The sequence below is a fragment of the Bubalus kerabau genome, chromosome 15 (genome assembly GCF_029407905.1).
Source record: "Bubalus kerabau isolate K-KA32 ecotype Philippines breed swamp buffalo chromosome 15, PCC_UOA_SB_1v2, whole genome shotgun sequence".
NCBI classification, from domain to species: Eukaryota; Metazoa; Chordata; class Mammalia; order Artiodactyla; family Bovidae; genus Bubalus; species Bubalus kerabau.
The window spans coordinates 59,323,965-59,351,123 of NC_073638.1; the positions used below are offsets into that span (position 1 = coordinate 59,323,965).

General features: G+C 35.1%; 1 protein-coding gene across 2 annotated transcripts in view; it reads right to left on the reverse strand.

Moving 5' to 3' along the window:
* Nucleotides 1-27,159, reverse strand: part of KIF18A (kinesin family member 18A) — an 85,026-nt gene that overhangs the window by 50,072 nt on the left and 7,795 nt on the right. For both annotated transcript variants that reach the window (XM_055549180.1, XM_055549181.1), the window contains exons 2-10: nt 24,650-25,022; nt 22,924-23,081; nt 19,471-19,575; nt 18,933-19,043; nt 17,684-17,881; nt 15,507-15,683; nt 13,955-14,029; nt 13,650-13,756; nt 9,038-9,200 (exon numbers count right to left, since the gene is read on the reverse strand). In XM_055549180.1, coding sequence (XP_055405155.1) covers nt 9,038-9,200; nt 13,650-13,756; nt 13,955-14,029; nt 15,507-15,683; nt 17,684-17,881; nt 18,933-19,043; nt 19,471-19,575; nt 22,924-23,081; nt 24,650-24,974 — 1,419 coding nt within the window. In that variant the 5' untranslated portion in view covers nt 24,975-25,022. The remainder of the gene's footprint in view (nt 1-9,037; nt 9,201-13,649; nt 13,757-13,954; nt 14,030-15,506; nt 15,684-17,683; nt 17,882-18,932; nt 19,044-19,470; nt 19,576-22,923; nt 23,082-24,649; nt 25,023-27,159) is intronic.

A 27,159-nucleotide genomic window follows, 5' to 3' on the forward strand; every position in this document is an offset into this window, starting at 1 on the left:
AATTGTTCTTAACTAATACATAACGTACTTTTGAAAATCTCAGTTTAAATTTCATACAGAATATTGGTAGATGAAATCCACATAAACAAAAGCTCTTTAAGGTTCAAAAATTTTATTTTAAAAGTAGAATGTGGTCCTGAAACCTGTAAAGTTTAGAGCTACTGCTACAACAGAAGGTAGGATACATGGCTTCTTGACTTTTCCTGCTATGCAGCAGGTGTGAACATTTAGGCAAGTCAAATTTGTGTGGCTCTCAGTCACCTTATCTGAAAAATGAACATAAATGTATTGTACCTGTCTGAAGGAAGGCAATTAAATCAAACTACCTTCCTATTTCTCTAATGATTACAAATATTGCAGATACTTTTAGTATCAGGGCAGGAAATGATCTATGGGTCTGACGGCAGTCAATATTTAACACTCAAAATTTTTGACTGAAAATCTCAAGAAATATGTTTTTCAGTTTGTACTTATGTTCATGAACTGTATCCTCTATGATGGTTCTTTATGGGGACATTTTTCATCAGGGTAATCCCTACTGAATTACTATTCTGAAATAAGTAAGTGTTTGGAAATAAATTCTAAAATATGTACATTAAACCCTCACATTAAAGTAAATTGTTTCCTATTAAAGTTTCAAAAAAGCGTTATATGTTTTATTAATACAATTTCCAAAATACCATGAAAGGCCTTGAGTGAGAATAAACATGTAATTCTAAAATTTAGGTATTATAATACTACCGCTTTGTGCAAAAGAACTGACTGCTAACACAGTGAACTCACTATTTCATTAATATAACTTGTATATTAACTCTATACATTCATAAAATTGCCCAGGACCTTCACTTTAATACTATTCTCAGAGTCCATATTCTAGAACCATTCATAGCTGAATCAATGAGATTCTTTTAGCAACTATGAAAGTAAACCTCTTTGGAGAGGGTCCAAGACAGATATAAAATTCCTTACCCTAGCAAGCAGTTTAGTAAAACTATACTTTGACAATTCTGTGAGAACAAACTAAATCTCTAGGTATCTTTCTACATTTTTCAGTAGTTTACAGCCAATAAACTTAGGAGGTTTTATCTCCATTGCTTACCTAGTCTCATGAGAATAGCTATAAAAATTGGAAAAGCAATTGAAATGACCAAAAGTGAGGTATGAGAAAAGGCAAATGTATTGAAAAAACCAGAATAAGGATGCAAACAGAAAAAACAAATCAGCCGAATCTATTTCCTCACTCGATGTCTCAATGTTTCCAATCACACATTCACAATTCAACAGGGTAAGACAGAGAAAATAACTATTATGTATATTACCTTGGTATTAAATAGACCAAATTTATTAAATGTACTAATATTTTAATGTTCAAAAAATGGCAACCTGAGTCTAAGCTCTACTAATACACTACTTATTTGCTTCAAAGATTGCCTCTTGACTATAAAAATAGACTATAAAATTCCTAGTAACCAAAGCTTCCAGAATTTGGCACTCCCTTTGAAATAGAATTGATAAATTCCCAATATGGCAAAATATGTCTTGTATCATGTTCCATTTCCAATCTATTCACAGTGGTTAACTCTGGCTACTTCAGATTCAGAGAGGAAGAGTGCTACAACCACTTCAATGGTACCTGCTATGGCAAAGGGGTGGGGATTGGCAGGAAGTGTTGAGTATAGTTATGGACGACATTGTACTCTGGTCAAACTGATGTTCTGTTTCGAATATTGTATTCCTTTTTATTTTTTTCCCACTAATAGTTCTTATACAGGGTTTCCCAGGTGGTACTTAGTGGTAAAGAACCTGCCTGCCAATGCAGGAGATGTAAGAAATGTAGGTTCAATCCCTGGGTCGGGAAGATCCCCTGGAGAAGAGCATGGAAACTACTCTAGTATTCTCACCTGGAGAATCCAATGGACAGAGGAGCCTGGTAGGCTACAGTCCATAGGGTTGCACAGTCGGATACGACTGAAGCAACTTAGCATGCATGCAGTATTTTCATAAAAATGTCCAGTATAAATCTCATCTCTCTACTACGAAGCCTTTCTTTACCACAACCAGAAGTCACTGTTTTTTACTTTGAATAGCTATAGCACTTAGTACTTATAGTATAGTAGGATCCTCAGAAGTACAGACTGAGGTCAGACTGCCAGAGTTTAATATAGGTTCAGTCACATTGATTAGGCATATATCTCCAGACAGGTTACTTGAATTCTCTGTATCTTTGCTGCTCACAAACCGTGGTAATAATAGAGGATATACCTCATAGGCTTGTTATATATCCTAAATGCAATATCCCATGCAAAAGACTTTGAAAAGTGTCTGGCAAACAATTAATGCTCAATATTAACCATTTTTATTATTGCACTATCCCTTACATGACAATCATACAGTGCTGTGTCATTTTTATATCATTTTATTGCTCCAACTAGTTTATAAATAATTTAAGTACTATAATGTCTCATACTTCTGTTTATCTCTATTGTGTCTAGCACAATCCTTAGGATATATATAAAAGTGTTCAAAACAAGCTGCTCTCAATCAGCTTTCCATGATTGAATTTCTTGCCTTTTTACAAGACATAAATCAGATAACTGTACTTTCAGAAAATTGGCATTTATTTAAAGGAAACCTACACAAAATTGAAAAATATTATCATTACTGTAAATTATCAGATCAGATCAGATCAGATCAATTGCTCAGTCGTGTCCGACTTTTTGCAACCCCATGAACATGCAGCACGCCAGGACTCCCTGTCCATCACCAACTCCCAGGGTTCACTCAGACTCACGTCCATCGAGTCAGTGATGCCATCCAGCCATCTCATCCTCTGTCATCCCCTTCTCCTCCTGCCCCCAATCCCTCCCAGCATCAGAGTCTTTTCCAATGAGTCAACTCTTCGCATGAAGTGGCCAAAGTACTGGAGTTTCAGCTTCAGCATCATTCCTTCCAAAGAAATCCCAGGGCTGATCTCCTTCAGAATGGACTGGTTGGATCTCCTTGCAGTCCAAGGGACTCTCAAGAGTCTTCTCCAACACCACAGTTCAAAAGCATCAATTCTTCGGCGCTCAGCCTTCTTCACAGTCCAACTCTCACATCCATACATGACCACTGGAAAAACCATAGCCTTGACTAGACGAACCTTTGTTGGCAAAGTAATGTCTCTGCTTTTGAATATGCTATCTAGGTTGGTAATAACTTTCCTTCCAAGGAGTAAGCGTCTTTTAATTTCATGGCTGTAGTCACCATCTGTAGTGATTTTGGAGCCCAGAAAAATAAAGTCTGACACTGTTTCCACTGTTTCCCCATCTATTTCCCATGAAGTGATGGGACCGGAACCATGATCTTCGTTTTCTGAATGTTAAGCTTTAGGCCAACTTTTTCACTCTCCACTTTCACTTTCATCAAGAGGCTTTTGAGTTCCTTTTCACTTTCTGCCATAAGGGTGGTATCATCTGCATATCTGAGGTTATTGATATTTCTCCTGGCAATCTTGATTCCAGCTTGTGTTTCTTCCAGTCCAGCGTTTCTCATGATGTACTCTGCATATAGGTTAAATAAACAGAGTGACAATATACAGCCTTGACATACTCCTTTTCCTATTTGGAATCAGTCTGTTGTTCCATGTACAGTTCTAACTGTTGCTTCCTGACCTGCATACAAATTCCTCAAGAGGCAGGTCAGGTGGTCTGGTATTCCCATCTCTTTCAGAATTTTCCACAGTTGATTGTGATCCACACAGTCAAAGGCTTTGGCATAGTCAATAAAGCAGAAATAGATGTTCTTCTGGAACTTTCTTGCTTTTTCCATGATCCAGCAGATGTTGGCAATTTGATCTCTGGTTCCTCTGCCTTTTCTAAAACCAGCTTCAACAAATTCAGACTGAAATTGAAGAAAGTAGGGAAAACCACTAGACCATTCAGGTATGACCTAAATCAAATCCCTTATGATTATACAGTGGAAGTGAGAAATAGATTTAAGGGCCTAGATCTGATAGATAGAGTGCCTGATGAACTATGGAATGAGGTTCGTGACATTGTACAGGAGACAGGGATCAAGACCATCCCCATGGAAAAGAAATGCCAAAAAGCAAAATGGCTGTCTGGGGAGGCCTTACAAATAGCTGTGAAAAGAAGAGAAGCAAAAAGCAAAGGAGAAAAGGAAAGATATAAGCATCTGAATGCAGAGTTCCAAAGAATAGCAAGAAGAGATAAGAAAGCCTTCTTCAGCGATCAATGCAAAGAAACAGAGGAAAACAACAGAATGGGAAAGACTAGAGATCTCTTCAAGAAAATCAGAGATACCAAAGAAACATTTAATGCAAAGATGGGCTCGATAAAGGACAGAAATGGTATGGACCTAACAGAAGCAGAAGATATTAAGGAGATGGCAAGAATACACAGAAGAACTGTACAGAAAAGATCTTCACGACCTAGATAATCACGATGGTGTGATCACTGACCTAGAGCCAGACAACCTGGAATGTGAAGTCAAGTGGGCCTTAGAAAGCATCACTACGAACAAAGCTAGTGGAGGTGATAGAATTCCAGTTGAGCTATTCCAAATCCTGAAAGATGATGCTGTGAAAGTGCTGCACTCAATATGCCAGCAAATTTGGAAAACTCAGCAGTGGCCACAGGACTGGAAAAGGTCAGTTTTCATTCCAATCCCAAAGAAAGGCAATGCCAAAGAATGCTCAAACTACCACACAATTGCACTCATCTCACATGCTAGGAAAGTAATGCTCAAAATTCTCCAAGCCAGGCTTCAGCAATATGTGAACCGTGAACTTCCTGATGTTCAAACTGTAAATTATAGCAAATGCAAATAACTGAGATATAACATACAACTTTTAGAATAGTTAATACAGCAGTTTTTCAGAATCCCACTTAACTAACATATGTAGGGATTTCATAATAACAAACTAATATATTGGTTGGCCAAAAAGTTTGTTTGGGTTTTTCAGAAAAACTTCAAATAAACTTTTTGGCCAATCCAATATTAATCCTATGAGATATTTTATTATTTGAAGTCATGAAGGTTATCAAAAATACTGGCAACAATCTTGTAGTTCAAGAAAGTTAAAGTACATAGTGACAAATTTTAAACAAAGATATACATTCTAGTCTTCTGCCTTAAAATGATGTGAGGAACATTTTATATACACTTGAAAAACAAAATTAAAAAGAAATTTTCAGTATTCAATACACTACTAACTCTAGGCACTATGCTGTACAGTAGTAGATCTCTAGGATGCATTTGTTTTACATAACTAAAACTTTGTACCCTTTGACTAGTACTTCCTGATTTTGCCTTCCCCATAACTCCTGGCAACACCATTCGATTCTACTTCTGAATTTGATGGTTTTAGATTTTTCATATAAATAGTATCATGTAGAATCCGTCCTTCTCTGTCTGGCTTATGTCACTTAGCATGTCTTTCAGGTTCACCTATGTTGTTGCAAATGGCATGATTTTCTTCTTTTTTAAAAGCTGAATCATAGTGTATTGTTGTATATTTAAGAATCATTAGGAGGATAGATCTTATGTTAAGTGTTTCTGTTAATATAATACTACTACTACTAAAGTGGGTAGGAGGAAACTTTAGGAGGTGTGACACAGGATTATGGCATAGATTGTGGAGATGGTGTCACTAGTTTATATTTATCTTGAAACCTGTCAAGTGGTCTATGTTAAATGTTTGTGAGTTTCTTTAAACGTCAATCGTATCTCAATAAAGTGGTTTAAAATAAACATATTTTCAATAAGGCATAATAAATGCATATTCAGTAAATAAATTACTAATTTTGATAATTAGTTTAATAGTAACTGATATTCTCATATCCATGACACATTATTAATGCTTTATGATTAATTTCTTAGCCTATCACATCTTTCCCATTTCTTGGGCTGAAAAAACCTAAAATGCTAGTTTTTGAAAGCACTATAAAAGTTGGATGGCTTTCAGATATTAAAAAATATGTAAAAATTTTATAGATAACTGTTACCTCTGGGAAAGTGGGAAAAGACGAGTCGGTTAAGGTGGAAGTCTAACAGGACTGGGGGTTATCTACAAAAGAAAGGTTTTAATAATATGTGAATACATCTCATGTATTTAATCTCTATGTGATTAAATTATATAAACTACTTTGAATGACTGATTTAATGTATTATTAATAAACACATTTATTAATGTGTTTAATAAGTACAAAAGTACTTAAAAATGCAATTAACCTTATCATCAATGAACACCAAAACTGGGGAGAATCTATTATTTTCAAAATGCTTATTTTTCTGATTTTTGGTACTCCGGAGTTGCACACCTCCAAGTATATATTTTTCTTTCCTGCTTACAACTCATGTTTCTTGAATTTACATTTTATTGACAACTTATTAGTTCTAGAAAAGTATAAGCCTTAGAGTGTGCACATTACCCTTTTCCCTTTTGCATTAACATATCTCCTTCAATATATCTACTAGATGAATGCATGACTTTCTAGTTTTTTACATAACATCCTGTTTACATCTGCCATCTTTTTATCTTGTATTTGGTGTGATTTCCTTAGATCTCCCAGTTCTTTAACTCTCTCTTTGTGTGCTGTGCTTAGTCACTCAGTTGTGTCTAACTCTTTGCAACCCCATGGACTGTAGCCCACCAGGCTCCTCCCTCCAGCGACAAGAGTTCAGGCTCCAGCATCAGCTTGCTTGAGTTCAAATAGTAGCTAGGACTCTATGACGGAGAAGGCAATGGCACCCCACTTCAGTACTCTTGCCTGGAAAATCCTATGGACGGAGGAGCCTGGTAGGCTGCAGTCCATGGAGTCGCTAAGAGTCAGACACGACTTCACTTTCACTTTTCACTTTCATGAACTGGAGAAGGAAATGGCAACCCACTCCAGTGTTCTTGCCTGGAGAATCCCAGGGACGGGGGAGCCTGGTGGGCTGCAGTCTATGCGGTTGCACAGAGTCGGACATGACTGAAGCGATTTAGCAGCAGCAGGACTCTATGAACTGGGTGATCTTTGACAGAATGACTTCTCTGGGCCTTGGTTTCCTCATTTTAATTACAAGGATAATAATATTATATAGCCCACAGGATTTTTGGAGAATTAAATTTGTTAATGGATGTCAAGTATTTAAAATATGGCCTAGTACTACACCTGCATGGATGTGAGAGTTGGACTGTGAAGAAGGCTGAGCGCCGAAGAATTGATGCTTTTGAACTGTGGTGTTGGAGAAGACTCTTAAGAGTCCCTTGGACTGCAAGGAGATCCAACCAGTCCATTCTGAAGATCAGCCCTGGGATTTCTTTGGAAGGAATGATGCTAAAGCTGAAACTCCAGTACTTTGGCCACTTCATGCGAAGAGTTGACTCACTGGAAAAGACTCTGATGCTGGGAGAGTTTGGGGCCAGAAGGAGAAGGGGGCGACAGAGGATGAGATGGCTGGATGGCATCACCAACTTGATGGATGTGAGTCTAGGTGAACTCTGGGAGTTGGTGATAGACAGGGAGGCCTGGCGTGCTGTGATTCATGGGGTCGAAAAGAGTCGGACACGACTGAGCCACTGAACTGAACTGAACTACACCTATAAACTGAAATTTTAAATTCCAGTAAATAAATCTTTAATTTCTAGAAGTTTCATTTGTTTTCTTCTCATATATATATATATATATATATATATATTCTTTTCATCTTTGATTCCTTCTTTGATGACTTTGTTTTTATAGGTTTTATCAGTTTGTATCCGATGTTTTGCAGGGGAGGGGGTTCTATCATATTTAAGTCTGCTGACTTGCTTGTGGAGGACTGATTCACACATTTTGTAATTTTGGACAGTGAGCTCTCATTAGTGGTTTGAATTGAAAATCCAAACCTAGGCTTGTTTCACTAGGCTGATTTTATATTGCTTCCACTCAGTTCCCTATAGATTATTACTGCTCTGATAACCATTTCCTATGCTAATTTCTCACTTTAGGGATTTGCTAAACAAAACACATGGACTGTAAAAATTCAAACCTCAAAATCCTGTGAAAAGTGTATCAATAATGATGGTCATCAAAAGAGACTTTCCTTTCTTACCCTAGGCTTGGTTTCTTATTTTCCTGTGCTAGTTGGTAACATGTTTTCTTCTGGTATACTTCCAATACTAAGAGTGAAGGTTTCCTAGTTCTTGGACTATCATTCATTTCTAAATCCCCGTCTCCCTGGGGCCCCTCAGAGAAGGCACTGGCGACCCACTCCAGTACTCTTACCTGGAAAATCCCATGGACGGAGGAGCCTGGTAGGCTGCAGTCCAGGGGGTTGCTAAGAGTCGGACACGACTGAGCGACTTCACTTTCACTTTTCACTTTCATGCATTGGAGAAGGAAATGGCAACCCACTCCAGTGTTCTTGCCTGGAGAATCCCAGGGACTGGAGCCTTGTGGGCTGCCATCTATGGGGTCGCACAGAGTCGGACACGACTGAAGCGACTTAGCAGCAGCAGCAGTGTACATCAAAGCAGGGTAGTGAAAGTGGTCTGTGTGTATGAGGCGGACAGCAGTGCACTTTACTACATTAAATAATAAAACTGATTAAAAGTTTATCTTTTTTTTTAAGCACTGATGCAATGGAAATTGTAACAATGTTAGTACAAAGCATTCTTCTGAGGTGGGGATGGGATGGGATGGGTGGAATCTCCTACTGATCTAAGCTGTAAACTACTGCCTGCGTCTGGGGTCAATTGTTCTTTCTGCTCCACTCTGGTACCCAACTCTCCCTGAGTGTGTTAACTTCCTGTTAAGGATTCTGTCAGTCCTCACAGAAGAAACAGATTTAACTGAGATTTTACAGCTATTTGCTTTTTGTTTCTGACACTTAGGAATTTATTTATTTTTCTTGTACACTTAACTGTACATTTCAAAAAATGTTCTATTTCCTCTAGCATTTCCAGGTATTTGTAGATGAGTGATTATACAATGCTATCAAATTTCTAGAATTATAAGTCTCCATGTTTTTACCATTTCTAGGAATTAATGATAAAATTGTTAAATACCTTTTCTACTTTGTCTTCAGAACACATCATTTCTATTTGTTTATGGCACTGTTGTTGATAGAATGATTTAAGTTCATTTTCTTTAAGCAACATTTCTAACTTCAGATATTCTTGCCTGATTTCTTCTCGATTCTGGAACAAGCAGTTCAGAATTTCTTGAAATCTAACAAAAATAAAACATAGAATCTCAGTATGTTGTGAAAGGTAATGCAGTTTACTTAGAAAATTGCATGAACAAGGGCATATGGTGCTTCTATGGCCCCCTAGGGAAAGTGAGATCGCTGGTAAAGGGTTATGAACATTATTTTTATAACACTGGGTTTCTCTCTCTTTCTCTCCTCTCCAAGAAAGATCATGTTATTAAAAGATATCAGTATATTAAGGTCTATGGTATCAGTCATACAGTGTATTTTGTCTGCATAATCCAGTAACTTACCAAAAATAAAATACTTTGTAAGAAAAGGATGATAATGTGGACTTGTACTATCTCAATTCACAAGGCCCCAGAAACACAGTATTGTGTGTTGTTTTGGTGTTGGCTCGCTGTGAAGAAGTAAGCAGTGTGTGGCATAATCATATGGTGCCTCTATGGCCCCCTAGGGAAAGTGAGATAGCCGATTTTTAGCTTCAGAACTTGTAACAGTGAAAACACACCATACGGTCAGGTACCCCCTGCAGCCTGGCCAAGAGTCAGCTGACAATGCCAAGACCCAAAACATCCAAGTTTACAATGTGGTAAATCTAGAAAAGCTGCTCCATTGTGTTTCCTTCAAAATGCAAGAGAGATATAGGGAATCAAAGTTGGGGAGTATGACTCACATATCCTCCAAATGCATAACGACCTCAAGTGGAATCACTTCTGTGAAAGCCCTAAATGGAGTGTATGGGATTCCCCGGTAGCTCAGCAGTAAAGAATCTGCCTGCCATGCAGGAGATATGGGTTCAATCCCTGGGTTGGAAAGATTCCCTTGAGAAGGAAACAGCAACCCACTCCAGGATTCTTGACTGTGAAATCCCATGGACAGAGGAGCCTGGCAGGCTACAGTCCTTGGGGTCACAGAAGAATCCGACACGACCTAGTGATTAAACAACAAAAGGAGCCTGCATTCCTGCATCCTCCAGGGTCGGCAGAATATTGGTCACAGATCATGTCTGAGCTACATTAACAGTAGAGACAATCACATACAGGCAAAACTCTCAAAGAAAAATTAACTGTGAACCTTTTAAAATAAAATGGTAACACAGTATATGCATTTAAAAATAAATGTTCCTTGGCAAGAAGTTTAGGTATATTTGTAAGGATTTGTGGTAAAAACACTGACAGTTTACGTCAGTAGTAAAGAGTTCTTAACTCTTTTGGGAATGAATATAAACCACAATACATCGACTTCACTGAAGTTTTGTCAAACTGATAAATATTTCATAAGAAGTATGTACGGACATTGCAATTTCATTGTATTACATTACAACAACTCTAATGCCAGTAAATGATTTGATAAGTTATCTTTAGGTTCTACCCGAAGATAATTTCTTAGATTTTCTGTTAATACTTTACCCAAGGACATAGTTAAATATTTGTCAGTTTTGAAATTTTATGGTTCATTCTTATTTTAGTTGGTGGTGTTTAGTGATTAGGAAGGAAGGAAGGGAATTAGTATCAAAGAAAGCTCTTAAAAAAGTCATTTTTTTATAAAGACAGTCCTATGGGATTGACTAGTAACTATTTTCTAGTCACTTAAAACATTTGTGTAGCTAGAAAACAAAATCTTTGCCAATAATTTTATGTGACATATGATGAACTCTAGACAATTTTCTTGGTATAGTCATAAGTGAAGTTATATAGTTACTCTGGACATGAACAATTATACTTTTTTATGATTTTTTTGAGTATTTTCTCACTGTTCAGTTGCTCAGTTGTTTCTGACTCTTTGCGACCATGTGGACTGGGAGCACGCCAGGTTTCCCTGTCCTTTACTATCTCCGAAAGTTTGCGCAATTCATGTCCATTGAATCGGTGATACTATCTAACCATCTCATCCTCTGCCACCCTCTTCTCTTTATGCTTTCAATCTTTCCCAGCATCAGGGTCTTTTCCAATGAGTTGGCTCTTTGCATCAGGTGGCCAAAGGATTGTAGCTTAACAATTATGCTTTAAGTTTTTTTTGAGTATTATCTTTCTAATAGCTTTAACAGAGAGCAAATAGTACATAGTCTTCCCTTTACCTGTTTAAACTTCATAAAAATTATATTTCTTAAAGACAGCAAAAATTCATGGCATTAAAGAAATTCTATATGAAGTATGATATGATAAAAAGTATTACATATATTTATTTCAGAAGACAGATGCTTTGGTGAGAGAATGACAAAGGCTTTGGGATAGATAACTGTATTATTACCTTCTTTATAAATACATGCAAATTATTTCACCTGTTGAAAGAATTACAACTTAAAGTTTTTATAGTTGGTTAAGTCACGCTGAAGTGTCAAAAACACCCAAATAAGTGTTCATAGCTCAAGGCACCTCCTTCTTGAACCAACAACCAGAAAGCGAACGTCAGTGATTCAAAGCCATATCAACTCCAGAAAAGTCTACCAATTTGTACAATTTCAACTGATGATTAGATCTGGTTAAGTAGAGCTGAGCAATTTCATGCAAGCAATGACTCCAAATTTGAGCAGTGGGTGGCTGCTTTAATTTTCAAGAAACTTGCAACAACAAAGAGCTATCTGGTTACAGGAGGACCAATCCCATATTTGACTAACAAACTATAATAACACAACTAATGATATAGCAGAGTTAGAATCTTTAAGATTAAATGAATAATGAGGAGTCAATTTTACTTAAATTATTTTTCAAAAGACACTGTAAAGTTGGTAGAATATAACAAAAAGTATTATAAGACTATTAAATATAACTTTAGCTTGACAATGGGTTGTTAGTGGGATTAACAGAAAATAATTTAAACACTATTAAGGAAATCTCTGGCATAAGCAGAGCTATTAATAATACACAGGACAACTTTATGCTGTATGAAAAATGGACTCCTTGTCACTGATAGAAATAATTGTTTAATTGTTTCTTATTATATCTGTAAAACAGCACAGTACGGGAACACAGGATTAAGATTTGAAAGGATGACATATAATTCTTGTTCTAATCTGTGAGTTAGAAAACAATACCCCATTTCAAATTTCAGCGGTGCTGTAGTCATCAGATGAAATTAATGTGGGCCTAAATATCATCCAAAACTACAAAGACAGTTAAAAAATAAAGTGCTATTTTCCTAGAAGTTATCTTAACATTTAGGGTCAAACGGAGGCAGAAAAAATTATTTTCTTCAAATCAAGGATATTTTATGTAAACTTCAATACACACTTGAAACTAGGTTGAAAATCACTGTCCACTAGTCTTCCTTATGTACACTAAGACATCTGCAAACTCAAGAGTTCTAAGTGTGAGTAATCAGTGCTTTAAGATGCGGTTAGTTTCTCATATTAATGATAATATAAAATTAGCTTTGGAGAAGGCTTACTCAACTTTCAATCAAAGGTGAACAGGTTGCTTTTCCTATGGGCCTCTTGGAGCTTTCAATATGTTCAGGTACTTTGGAAACTTCTTAAGATTCCTTAAGTAAGGAACAATTTTCAAACTTGTTTGATCCAAGAATTCCTTTCTGTCCTCTTAGAACTACTCAAGATTCAAAGCTTTTCAACTATTGCCCATCAGGGCAACTTGGAAATTATCTTAGTGCTTGTGAGTACTATATTACAGCTTTTGTTTTTTAAATTTATCTGCTAAGAAACTTAGATGAAACAGATCATTTTTCTGTGTCAACTTATATCATTGAGAGATGTCCCTTTAAATAATTAATGGCGTAAACTCAATTAAGTGGATTATTAGAGTTACATCAAGTTAGGAAAGAGTAGACACAATTTATATGCACCATGTAAATAATGATAATGCCAGATGCCATTGCTTGAACACATTTGTGTCCCCCGAAATTTACATGTTGAATGAAACCTAACACCTAAGGTGATGGTACTGGAAGTGGAGCCTTTGGAAGATGGTTAGGTAGGTCATGAGGGTGGAGACCTCATCGATAGGATTAGTGCCCTTATAAAAGAGCCTCCAGAGAGAGCTCCCTCTCTTTTGCTTATGTGAGGATTCAAGAAGTCTACAACATGGAAAGCAGCCCTTACCCAACCATGCTGGCACACTAATCTAGGACTTCCAGCTCCCAGAACCGTAAGAAATAATTTTGTTTGTTTATAAGTGACCCAGTCTGTGGCACTTTGTTGTAGCAGCCAGAAGGGACTAACGCCACAGAAGAAAAATATGGAAACTATTAAAAACCAATTTCATAAGTGACATAATTAGTTTTACTTTTTCTATCCCATACTTAAGACCTGCTTCTCACTATCTGTATAATCACAGTTAAAATTACCTGATCTCCAAAGAGTACCATATAAGACCAATCTGTGACTTCCTGAACAGTTGAGAATATATAATGACACACAACAAATGATGATAACAATAAATTTCTGACTAAATTTTAATTATCTGACTGAAGTTTACAAAATCCTTAAAATGAGATCTTAATATCAATTTTACCTTTCAATTTCTTTTTTCTGAGGGTTTGAAATCATTACTTTGCTACTTTCATCAGTAAAGGCTTTCTGTTCTTCATAGGCCTTTAGTTTTTCTTTTAACATTAAAATCTAGTAGAGAGAAACAGTAGTTAAAAATACAAATTATCTGTTTCCATTATACACAGCCACAGAAAAATTTTAGCTGTGAAAAATAACTGAACAAAATTTCAATTATAATAGACAATAGAGTTTTAGACAATAAAGATTGTAGAATCCCATAAATGAGGAACTGAGAGAGATTAGCAACAATGTAAAGAAAAGACATACCTCTTTCTTCTGTTCATTACAGATTTTTACATACTGAGTTATATGATTGTCGAGGTTAAGAACATTGCTCTTCAACTGTTAAGAAGAAGAAATTATGATTGTGCATATACAGAGATAACAATCAGTTATATATGTAAACAAAATAGCATTACATCCTCATTTATTCAGCTTCATGAACCCAGAATTTGTGACAATTACAGTCATGACAATATAATCAACTATGCTCATGCTTAAAATCTATGACAAGTGGGTAAGGGTATGCTGAGCACGTTAATAACGTTAAGAAACTGCCTTCTTTATTATCAGAGAAAAGGTAATTTAAAGAGCTTTAAAGAACTTACAAAGCAGGCATTCATATAATAAAAATTGCTCATTTTTTCCTTTGTCCTTTAACTTTTAAGATACAGAGACAATTTAAATTTTTACCCGTTTGTATGTTCAAGTAGCTTTTAACAAGTTCTCAATATATTTTATCCTTTTTATGAAAGTATGAGTCCCCTGGCAGCTATGGAATATTGGAAAGAACATTAAATCCAAATACTTGATTTCGAGGCCTTGCCCACTTCTCACTTAACTTAGAATTTAATATTTACAACTTTGAACATGTAATTCCTCAACTGTAAAGAAGAGCTAAAAATGTCTTCCTCAGTGGTTTGGTGTAAGCAGTGCATGAAAAATATGTGTGAAAAACTTCTGTATAGTCAATAAAGCACAACCTTTCCCAATTTATTATACAAACAATATGTGAGTATTTCTCTAAGGAAGACAATAACCCACTTATCTTCAATCAATGGGAGTAGCAGAGGGGTAAGTGGGAAGAGAAGCCATTATTTACCAGTTGAACTCTAGGTCTATTACAACTCTGAAGTCTTGTGATTTTACAAATCCATCATCATGTTTGACTTACATTAAAAAAAAGTTACCCCAAATTATTGGCAAAAATACCAGCCTAACCACTCATTATTACATTGCTGTAGCTATACAGATTGGCTACATCAATATCATGAATGTGAAAATAAATTATTTTTAAAAAACTATTTACTTTATAAACTGAGACAGATATTGTATCTACTTTATAGATGAAGTAAATAACTAAGGCTTGAAGAGATTAGCAAACATGGCCATGATTTTCAGGTGGAAACTGCTGGTGCTGGGCTACAGCAGAGCATCAGCTTTGGCTGCAACAAATGTGTTAGAGGCCTTGACCAGTTACACCAAAACGCCATCAAAATATCACATGTCATGATGTGAAAAAGGTTAGAGAGAAAGGCACTAAAACATCCTAATTCTCCAAAAGATTAAATAATATTAAATTTATATAAAATTAAATAAAATAATAAATCATATGTATTATATATGTAATTAAGATGCTTAATGTTTTAATTGTCCTAGTTTATGCTCAATTAACTGGGTTAGTAAAGACATTTCTAGCTTTTATTTCTTAACTCATTAGTAGAAATATATCTCTATTTCATATTTCGCTAGAGGTATAAAAAAGAAAAAAAAATGCACCAAGTACTCTTAAAAACAAAGGCAGAGTAAACACACTCACAGAAGATTTAATATCCTTTGCGCGGTTAGCATACTTAAGAGTGTTATATGTGTCATCGTAGAACACAGAGGAAGGACTAATAGCAGCAATCATTATAGTTTGACAGTTTCCTCCGAGAGAATCCTTTAACAAGCGAGTGAGCTTACTATTTCTGTAAGGAATATGCTGATTCTTTTTCTGAAAGAACAAAAACAGGATTCTTATGTCATTTTCCACATTCAAATGCAAACCTGCTACCATTTCACTATAAGAATTTAAGCACTGCACAACTTTGCCCAGCCTTACACATCTTATGGGACTGCTTAGTGAATATAAAAAACAAATTTCCCACTGAAAGATTATATCTCCATCTGATTAAGTGTGAATGTTAGTTAATCATAAAATATCAATACTGTTTCATTAGTTGTAATAAGTGTACCGTATTAATGTGACATATTAATAGAGGAAACTTGAGCTTGGGGTATATTGAATAAAATCTTCCTGTATTATCTAATCAACTTTTCTGTATTTAAAACTATTAAAAATCAAAATGTCTATTAAAAAAAAAAGAAATTAAAATATAAAAGTAATATATGCCCTGGAGAAACATAATCCAGAGGAATAATAAGAATTCTGTATGGTAGAGAGCTACTTCTCTCTTTAAATAACCATCTAATATGAATAGATAATATTCAAAATAAATTATAAACTTACAAATACTTTATCTGAAAGCACAACCACAGGTCTAAGAGAACTTTATTTTTCTAGAAAAAGCAATCTTATGCTATCCAATGTAACTCTTTCATATTACACAAGAGAAAAATGAAGCTAAGCAAAAAGCCACATGACTTGCGTCAGGTCACATGGTTGGTAATTCACAAAGCTAGAAACTAGCCTGAGGTCTCCCAGCTCACAGTTGTACTATGCTTTCCATCATGGCAGTCTTTCTCAAACAGTGTGGAGTGTGCACAGGCTGGTGCTACTTGAATTGATTTTGCATGTATAAGATATGCATTAAACACTGACTAACAAATGACTCAACAGCAGTCGATTATTAAAATTAAATCAGTTATGGAAAAAATTTCATGAATGGCAAAATTTAGGAAATCAGTCTCTATACCACACTGTCTGCTCACATATTCTGAGATTTTAACTTAGAATACAAAATATATTTTGCTTTTGTAATATTCATGTGATTTTAGAAACTTGCCTTTTTTTAAAAAATAAAAGAGTTCCCAAATCATTTTAATGTACTTCATATTTATCAAAATGCAACATTTTGAGGAGTTTAACAGTAACTTTCCTATAGCTTCTGAGCTTGGTTTGAACTAAAATTGTCATGTGTGTGAGTGCTCAGTTTTGTCTGACTCTTTGCGACCCCATGGACTATAACCCACCAGGCTCCTCTGTCTGTGAACTTTCCAGGCAAGAATACTGGAGTGGGTGGCAATTTCCTACTCGAGGGGAACTTTTCAACCCAGGGGTCAAATCCACATCTCCTATGTCTCCTGCACTGGCAGGCAGATTCTTAATCAACAGCGCCAATTAACTTAAAAAAAAAAAGGAAGTCATTTTTACAAATATAGAAGTTATTGAATATGCTGTGCTCTTGTAAGCACTTCTGGCATTGAGTAGACAAAAAATATTTTTTAATGACCTAAAGGCATCTAGCAAACATTATCCTATTAGATGATTTAATTATATTTTATACACTAAGCTCCTATTCCTAAGAAAACTCAACATTCTTTAATATTTAACTCAATTTTAAGTGTATATATATATATATGTATAATACTAACTAGACCAGAATTAACTTTTTTTAAAGTGTGCTTCGTCTTCATAGCAATTTAATTATCATGCTTATTTTGTAGTTAGTGCTCATTAAATTGTCATTTAAAAAAATCAAATTCAAAATAAATGAGGAAATATCATAAATATTAACTCTCAATCTGATATTCAATACCTTTCATTCAACAAATTCTGATTATAAAACGAGAAGTTAACAAAACAAACAAAAAAGACCCATAGCTTTATTTGATATACTAGGCTCTCTGTGGTCTTTGCTCTTTATGTAAACATGATTCTTATATTCTTAAAACTTGATTTATAATAGATCTTTAAAACAAAATTATATTAATATGTTTCTGGGAATTATACATATTTCAAAATACTTACACAAATAAACATATAGTACCTACCTTTGTATCTGCTAAGGCATTGATAACATTCCCAAGAGCTAAAAGTGATCGATTGATATTTGTGCCTTCTATAAACCGGGTCCCTTTAGCACTGGTAGCACTGGCTCTTTCAGACCCTGCCAGGTCAATGAGCGTCATCTTGGCGATTCGGACGTTTTGATTGATACTTGCTGTTTTATCTTGTTGTCTCAAATAAATCTTTTTGAAATTACAGGATAATACGGAAAATGAGGATTAGATTTAATAAAATTCAAAGGGAAACGCACACTTTATTTTTAAAAGACCAAGAAATCAATTATTTTCACTATAAATACATACTGAACAAGGTACAGCTTGACTGGACTGGCTGATATCCAACAGTATCAAAAGTAATTACTAAAGTTGAGAAAAATTTGAAAATGAAAAAACTTCCTATATGTGTGCTAGAGGGTAAATAGTAATAACTCTTGGTTTGATGGAAGGTTAAAACAGTTGCCTTTTATACTCTGGTAACACTTAGTCTAAGATATTTTGGGGAAATTTCAATGTCCCTGATAAACATTTCTCTCAAGATTACTGATAAATGAAGAGTCAGTGGGAAGAAGAGAAAAGATTAATGAAGCTTTGTGGATTAGAGACTTTCTGAAAGATTTGATATCCTCAGATTTGAATTCTTTCAACTAGAACTATTAGATGAGTTTCAAATAGCATAATCCAGAATAAAGCTTATAATTGTTTGAATTTTAATAGAACTAGAAACTACAAATAATAACTACTAACCTATGCTTTAGGCTTTTCTAGACCTGTATTCCTAAAAAGTACTTTATCAACTGAATCACACACTCTCTTAAAGAATGCAACTACTTACACGGTCACTATGGCGAAATCTTAATCAGTACCTCCCCAGTTTATTGGTTCTATAAATCTAGAGCTATAAAGAGAAAGTCTGCTCTGAATAAAAGATTATCTTTTGGAAAGATTACATATTTTTTACCAATTTAAGAAAAGAAAAGGAAGGAAAACCTCTAATACTTCCATTTTACTATCATGTATTTTTACACAGGTTAAAAATTTACATGTTTCTAATTTACATCATCTCAATTCTAAATATTCTTAACTGAATCTTCTCAAAGCTGCAAAGTGAAGGAAGTGCTGAGAAGTAGAAAAGTCCACAGATGAAGAGATATTTTAGAATGTTTGAAGGTTACTATTCATAAATTTGGCTACATTTAAATTCAATTTTAAGAGCTATGGTCTAGTGACCTGTTACCTGGAAAACAGCATGAGAACGAGAAGATGTAGCATTCATATCAGTGGGATGTTGTGTCCTGTTTCTGTTACCATTATCCAATAACTGCAAAATTTCCTCTGAAGATTTGGGCTAAATTAGTTGAAACAGAAGAAAAACATACAAATTAATCACTGGTCTTTAAATTTTTTAATAAACCATCAATAATCAAGCAGACTTTTACAGGTAAAATAGAAATTATTTTCCATATATTAAATCCCATTATATATCAATCGTGTATCATCTGCTTAGCCCTTTTGTGCTAAATGAAAAATAAAAGATAAAATCTAATCTCTCTGAGGAGATAAAATAATACATTAAGCAGAATAATATACTATATTAAATGTCCAAGTAGAGTTTTAAAAGAAAAGCCTATTTGATTATTTTAAAGGAAAACAAAAGAAGACTGATGATAAACTTGATTATTTTAACTTGATACTTCATTATTTTAAAATAAGTACATGGCTAAATTACCATACTTGCTATTTGAACAAGCCAAAAAAGAAGTTTGTAAACATACCTGATGTAAAGTCAATCCCTGAACGACTACCCCTTTTTGGGCATCTTCCCGGACAGCAAGTGGCCCTGAATTTACTAAGAGGTCACGAATCTGTTCATTATATACCTTAAAATGAAAAGGATTGCTTAGCATTGATGCTTAGCATTGACACTGAAACAGTAGCGACAACATCACATAAACATGTATACATTGCTGCCTTAAGGTTATATTAGAATTTGTCTCAAAGAGAAGCAGCAGCTCATTTTCATTTATCTCATCCCTTCTATCACACATTGCCATGACTTTTCTAACATCTGATACAACAGAAGAGTTTGATAACCAGCACTTGAACTTAAAATTTAATGATGTCCTCCCCCTGTAATTCCCGATTTGATGACTACAAGTCAACAGAAATAGGATAGCTGGAATTGCCTCTTCCTATTTTCTGGAAATATATGGGACAAACAGTCTTGGGAAACTCTATAATAGATTGGAAATGTAAGTTGTATGGAAGTAGTGTGGTTCTTACTGGAGAAGATATTATTTCATGATGCCCAAGTAATCCAAACTTTTTAAATTTCAGAGCTTAAAAGTTAAAGAAAACCCCTGAAAGATGGATGGTATTTATTTCACTTATCCTTCAATTGCATTAAGTTTAACATGTAATGATAATTCCATAATGGGACAGTCTCCCCTCAACTTGAATGAGGGAACTGAGGCCCTCAGAGTTTAAGTGATTTGCCCTAGTTCACAGTCACAAAGGTAAGAGCAGAGTCTGATATCCTCACTCTACTGAATGCACTGAATACACATCTGTATTTTAAATTTCTGGCAATTCTTTTTCTTTTTAGTAATTTCTGTAAGTAATGTAGGGCTTCCCTGTTGGCTCCCAGTGGTTAAAAAATCTGCATGCCAATGCAGGAGACATGGATTTGATCCCTGGATTGGGAAGATCCCTTGGAAAAGGAAAGGGCAACTCACTCCAATATTCTTGCCTGGAAAATCCCATGGACAGAGAGGCCTGCTGGGCTAGAGTCCATAGGGTTGCAAAAGAGTCAGATATGACTTAGTGACTAAACAACAACAATATAAGTAGTGTACAGAAATAGTACAATTGACATAATTTTATGAATTTACTAAAGGTACTAAGTTTTCTACTTGATAACAAAATGACAATTATACCTATTTGATAAGATTAAAAAAACACATATAAAATTTAATCTTTAAGAATTATTTTCTGTAAGTTATATCCATGTTCTAATAAATAGCTTACAGTGATAATTCATTGCTGGTAAAACTTGTTATAATGAATGTTAACAATTTTTAAATGCAATAAATTCTTAGAAGTAGTAAAATTATAAAATGAAGAGAGAATTTTTTGGTTCTTATTTTTCTGATAAGCAACAGTCACTTTTTAAATGATTTCCCTTACCCACTTCAATCATACAAAATACATAATTATACAATTACTATCAAGCTGGTCTATGAATCAAAATCACCTGGAAACTTTTAAAATACATAGATGTCTTGGCCACAATCCAAATCTATTAAACTAAAATGTCCAGGGGGTGAGGTCTAGGTATGTCTAATTTTAAACAGCCCCACAGCCAATTGTGGTGCACAGACTTGAGTGGAAAATCATCCGATTAGACACTGCCTTACCATTAGTAAAATGAAAACAGATTTAAAGAAAGAAAAAACAACTAAAAACATTATAAAAATAAGCACACTTCGACATTCTCCCAGGTATAAAAGGATCTAAGGAAGAAATAATGAATACGGTGCCATGCTCTCTTCCTAATTAAGTTCAGAACAATTCTTTTAAAAATACTTAACTACAGAAAATGAATTTGACTTCTCTTTTATCACCAAGTTCTATAGACTGACAACAATTTTTAGCAACATAATTTTAAATCAATTTTTGAAATGTGAAGAAACTCTCAAACAATAAGATGTCAGCAAGAGCAGTAAAAACTAGAAATTGACCCTCTGACATCACAAATGAAAAGGCAGTAAAGTCAGGGATGTCTGTTTCTGCATTGGTTTCTGAAACACTATCTGAACACAAAGTGAGAGTGCCAATAATTAGTTGTTATTTGTTGAGTGTCAGCTATTAAGAGGGTAGAAAGTCTCAAATGATGAAGTATGTCAAAAAAAACCACACACACACACACACACACAAGAGATCGGCACAATTTAAGCATACAGATAAACACTTAGAGAAAAGGATTATAATCTATGAAATAATATTAAGAATCCATTAGTCTATATCGATACAGTAGAGGAAAGGGAAAGCTCTTCCTTATAGTAGAAAGCCAATGAAGAACTGTAGAAGAAACGATGGAATTTGAAAATCACTACCATCTGCAATCATGATAGTAATTGATTCAGGCATGAATCATCAGTGGACACTAAAATGAACAGACCAAAGAATGAGGAGTCATAGGATTTAGTTTCCCTACAAGTTATTTATTAATTATAAAGGGTAATGCATGCTCAGTCGATTGGCTCACGTCCAACTCTTTGCAACTTGGTGGACTGTAGCCTGCCAGGCTCCTCTCTCTGTCCATGGTATTTTCCCAGCAAGAATACTGGAGTGAGTTGCCATGCCCTCTTGCAGGGGATCTTTGCGATCCAGGGATCGAACTCGTGTGTCCTGCATTGCAGGCAGATTCTTTACCGCTGAGCCACCAGGGAAGTCCCATAAAGGGAAATATAGTACCTTTATAGTGGAAAAACTTTGTAGACACCAGCGTAATGAAACTGATCAAAGTTAACACAGCCAGTATCAGGACTAACTAATTATATAAGCCTCTTGATATGTTATATAAGAATTAATCATCACTTATGTGGTATTCCTGTCAGTCCATAACCTGAATGTAATCGTGACAAATCCAAACTAAAAGCTTTACAACAGCAACATAAAATATAGAGAAAAAAAAAATCCTGATTAAAGGCACTAAAGGGATGAATTGCAACTGAATACAATACATGATCTTAGATTTTATTTTCAATAAAGGGTGTTATTAGAATAATTATCAAAATCTCATTATATTGTTAATTTCCTGATATTGATTACTATTCAGCTTTTATTTAACAAATTTCCTGGTTTTACAAGCCTGTAACAAACAGTTTAGGGGGAAAAAAAAGGAAAACCACATATGCAGAAAGAAAGAAAAGAGAGTAAAATGTTAACATATGGGGAATCCAAATGAAGGGAATCTAGAAGTTCTTTATACTATCTATACTAATCCTACTACTTCTGTGTAAGTCAGCAGTTATGGCAAAATACTTAATAGAAAAAAATAAGATCTACAACAAATAATTGAAGACCAGGAATTTTAATGATTTTATATTAATATATTCATGAAAAAATTTCTGCCTGATAGAATAATTTGAAAGGACAATGGAATTTCTTATAAAAAGATTTCTCAATACTATTGATTAAACCAAAAAATAATATTACCAACTTACCTCCAGATAAGAAACTGCCGTACTACATATTTTTTCTTCTTTAATCTCATCCATGGATTTGTAAAGGTCTAGCATTGTTAGATACATCACTCCAGGTTCAGCAGCTGATCCTAGCATTGTGTGGGTCTTTCCAGCCCCCGTGGCACCATATGCGAGTACTGAGTTTTTATGAAAAGGGATCAGAGTTCTTTGTTATGACACATAACACTACTGTATCTACTGTCTAGTAAATAAGTCCCACCTGGATATCCTAAACAGTAACTTGTAAATCCAACAGATCCAAATTCATTTATAGTCATTCTTAAATCCTGGCAATTTACAGTATCATACTGTATTTCTAACTGTGAGTTCCACCAAAGCAGAGACTATGTATCCTTCCTGCCTAGTAAGTGACTTATACTACTAGTAAGTGATCTGGCACAAAGCAGGTATTAAATATTAATACAAATTTGCAGAATTCCAAATAAAAGCCATTTATAATAATTCCTTAAAAAATTTTTGTTTTAGGTAAATCACTTTGCTTTCAAGACTCTATCCAGTACAATAGAACAGTAATACATTTCTTCAAATGCCAAAAAAAAAACCAAACAAAAAAAAAACCCACTCTGAATTGCATGTGGCAAATACCCAACATAATATTCAGTTAAAGCAGTAAGTCTTTGAGAATTAATTTTATAAATTAAATCTCTCTGCTAAGTTTGTTAATTACAAAAATACTTTTTAGTAGGCTGGATTAAACTGATTCATGTTTCATTCTATTTTGTTTTATGTAAGCTGGCAGTATAACATGAAGTCTTAAGATAGGTGGATAATATAAATAAAATCCAGAAGAAACCAAAGATTCAGTATTACTTTTGTAGAGATTTTTTCATTTGGAGTTAAAATAATTTTTTTAAATCTCTAGAGACAATATGGAGTTTCATGAATGAGGAAAATAATATCTGCTTAAAAATGAGAATCAAAGAAGGTCTAATCAATAAACCACATTCCATTCTTTCTTGACCTAGAGGGTAAACCTTCTGCAATAAAAGTGAATGAGTCAGTGAAAGACAGGGAAACATATTATAGTTTGGGGGTATCTTAAAGATAATGCCATAAATGGCGGTAATTACAAAAATATTAATAATGGTGTGAAGTACCTGGTAAGCATTCAATTAACTGGCATTTTGGAGAGCTCTTTTTCTAGGAAATCAACAGAATCATTTTGAAAGGCAATTTATTATAGGTCTGTTGAGAGCACTAAAGATGCTTCTTTGGGCTGAAGATATGCTAAAACAGCACATGTATGACACTCAACATGGGCTTTAAAAATAGTTACTTCAAGGTACTATAAAGAAAAAATAGTGCTATGAAGAAATTGCCAAGTGTTCAGAAATGCTCCACTATCCCCCAGGGATAGACTGTTGCATAGGTAAACATTGGGAATACTTATGAATACAAATTGTGAGAAATCTGGCATCAACTATCTGAAGCATGTGGTTTTAAAACATAAGAAATGGAAAGGATGACCATCTATAGAAACCAAAGCAAGATCCAGGAAAAGAAAGTTTCAAAATGTTATATATGATGACTAAATTTCAAAGAAAATCTACATTTACAATGAAGTACTGAAGAATTTTTAGCAAACAAGCATCTTAAAATTGATTATATTTAGAAGAGTCAAGTAGATGTTCTAATATAAAAATGAAATTAGATGGAATCATTAAATCCCAGCTGAAACAATTACCTGTGCAATTATATCCATTCAAAAAACTACGAAGAATTGGCTTAGTAGTGTGTTCAAAAACTTCCAATTGAGTTGAAGTTTCATCAAAAACAGCATCAAATACAAATTTAAGATCCTTATTTTGTCTCTTTGTAATGTCTCGATTCATAGTTTTCTTTCCATGGAAAAAGCTGATTTCTTCTTGCTTGGGATCAAAAACAAGAATATGCTTATCCACAACATGGACTACTTTATGAAATCCAGAGGCCTTTTCTTTTGTGTTCTCAGGACGCACACGGACAACTACTTTCATGTGATGACACAGGTCTTCCTCAGTGACAGACATTGTTGACTATCTTGATTCCTCTGCTTATGTGAGTGGCTGAATATTTCTCTGAAATTAAAGAGTATTAACATTAATTCTACTATATGCAAAATGACTAGCATGTAGTACTAACTTAAAACAAAAGGTGTTGTGTTTCACTCACATAGTAAATGTTACTGGAAATCCCTAGTTTGAAACTTTCCAATGGTTCTTATTTTGACCTGAATTTCTTTTAATGGCCTAGGTCTTCTACCTCATGTCCTATTGTCCTCCCCATTGCCCCTATTCCAACTAACATGCCAAGTGCCCCAATGACGCCCTTCCGCTAGCCATTCTATCATAAAGTGCTTTCCTCAATAATTACATGACTAACTCTGTCACTTTCAAGTCCTTGCTCAAATGGTGCCCATTCTGCCCACCCTTATTAAAATTGCCAAACCAATTCCTAACTGCCCTTATATCGCTCAATTTTTTCCCAAAGCACTTACCACCTCCTAATAGAATATATATTTTCCATCTATTTAGCATGCTTGGTGTTTACTTTCTCTATTCTAGTTCAACTATAAGCCTCTTAAGGGCATTTTAAAAAAATCTTGTTTTGCTTACCAATGCGTTTCAAGTCTAAAACAATGCCTAGTACACGGCAGACACTATAAATGTGCATGTTTATTTGCGCCCGACTATGCAATCCCTGGGTTGTGGCCTACCAGGCTCCTCAGTCTATAGAATTTTCTAGGCAAGAATACTGGGGTGGTTGCCATTTCCTACACCAAGGAATCTCCCAGACCTAGGGACTGAATCTGCATCTCCTGTGTCTTCTGCATTGGCAGGCAGATTCTTTACCACAGAGCCACTTGGGAAGCTCATCAGACATTATAAAAACTGGATGACAAAATATGCATAATTTTAGAGCAGAGACTAGGATCTATATTCAGAGATTAGAATTTCTGAATACACAAAAAACTAGGCGACTATACTATCTCTATTACTTTCTACCTGGATGAGCTAACTGGCATATATCTGGAACTATTTTTAACTCTATGGGTCTCTGCGATACAGGTACAGATAAGCTTGGTTGTGTCAATTTCCAGTGCCAAGAGACTTGCAGTCAAGATCAATTTCATTAAAAATAGTTTGTAAGCCAAAGCTATCCCTTCAGTACTTTAATACAATTCTGAGAGACCCTTTCCTGTCCATTCTCATGACCCAAACTAAAGTAGTATTAGAGCTCTCCTGAAAAACCAAAGCTAGGTTTTTCCTACCTGTGATTATATATGGTTTAGCTATAAAGTTAGGACTTCCCTGGTGGCTCAGATGGTAAAGCGTCTGCCTACAATGAGGGAGACTCAAGGTCAATCCCTGGGTCGGGAAGAACCTCTGGAGAAGGAAATAGCAACCCACTCCCAGTACTCTTGCCTGGAAAATCCCATGGACAGAGAATTGTAGGCTACAGTCCATGGGGTTGCAGAGTCGGACACGACTGAGCTACTTCACTTTCTTTTCTTTTCTTTCAGCTATAAAGTTTGAGTTGAAGAGAAAGCCCAGGGTCTGATTAATATTTCAGAGATTTATTAAGTTTTTGTATTTGCATATCATTTAATATTTTTGCATTTGATTTTTGCAATCTGATCACTTTCACTGTTGACATACTTGAGGAAATGGAAACCACTGAGGCCATTGAAGTAATGCAGACAAGAGATGATGCAGTCAATTTAGAACAGGGAGTGGTAAATATAATCTGAAGGTAAAGATAAAAGAATTTTCTGATGGGGGAATGAGAGAAAGATAGGATTCAGGAATTACTCCAAAGTTCTTGGCCTGAGTGTTGGAAGAACAGGGTAGCCATCAACTGAGATAGAAATAACTGAGGGTAAAGCAGGTTTTGGGGTGAAGATCAGGAGTTCATTCTGGACATCTTAACTCTGAGAACATTAATCAACATCTAGATGGACATTTCAAGGCAGCTGAAAGCTAAGTCAAGAAAGTAAAGGCTGTCCTCAGAGTTTTAACGCTATGTGAAGCTTTTCAGTTTTTCAAGCTTATTATGGCATTAAAACTTAGGGGGGCCTTCTAAATCAAGGAGGAGCGAATGATCAATTGTGCTAAATACCTGCTAATAGGTCCAGTTCAGTTCAGTCGCTCAATCGTGTCCGACTCTTTTGACCCCATGTACTGCAGCATGCCAGGCTTCCCTGTCCATCACCAA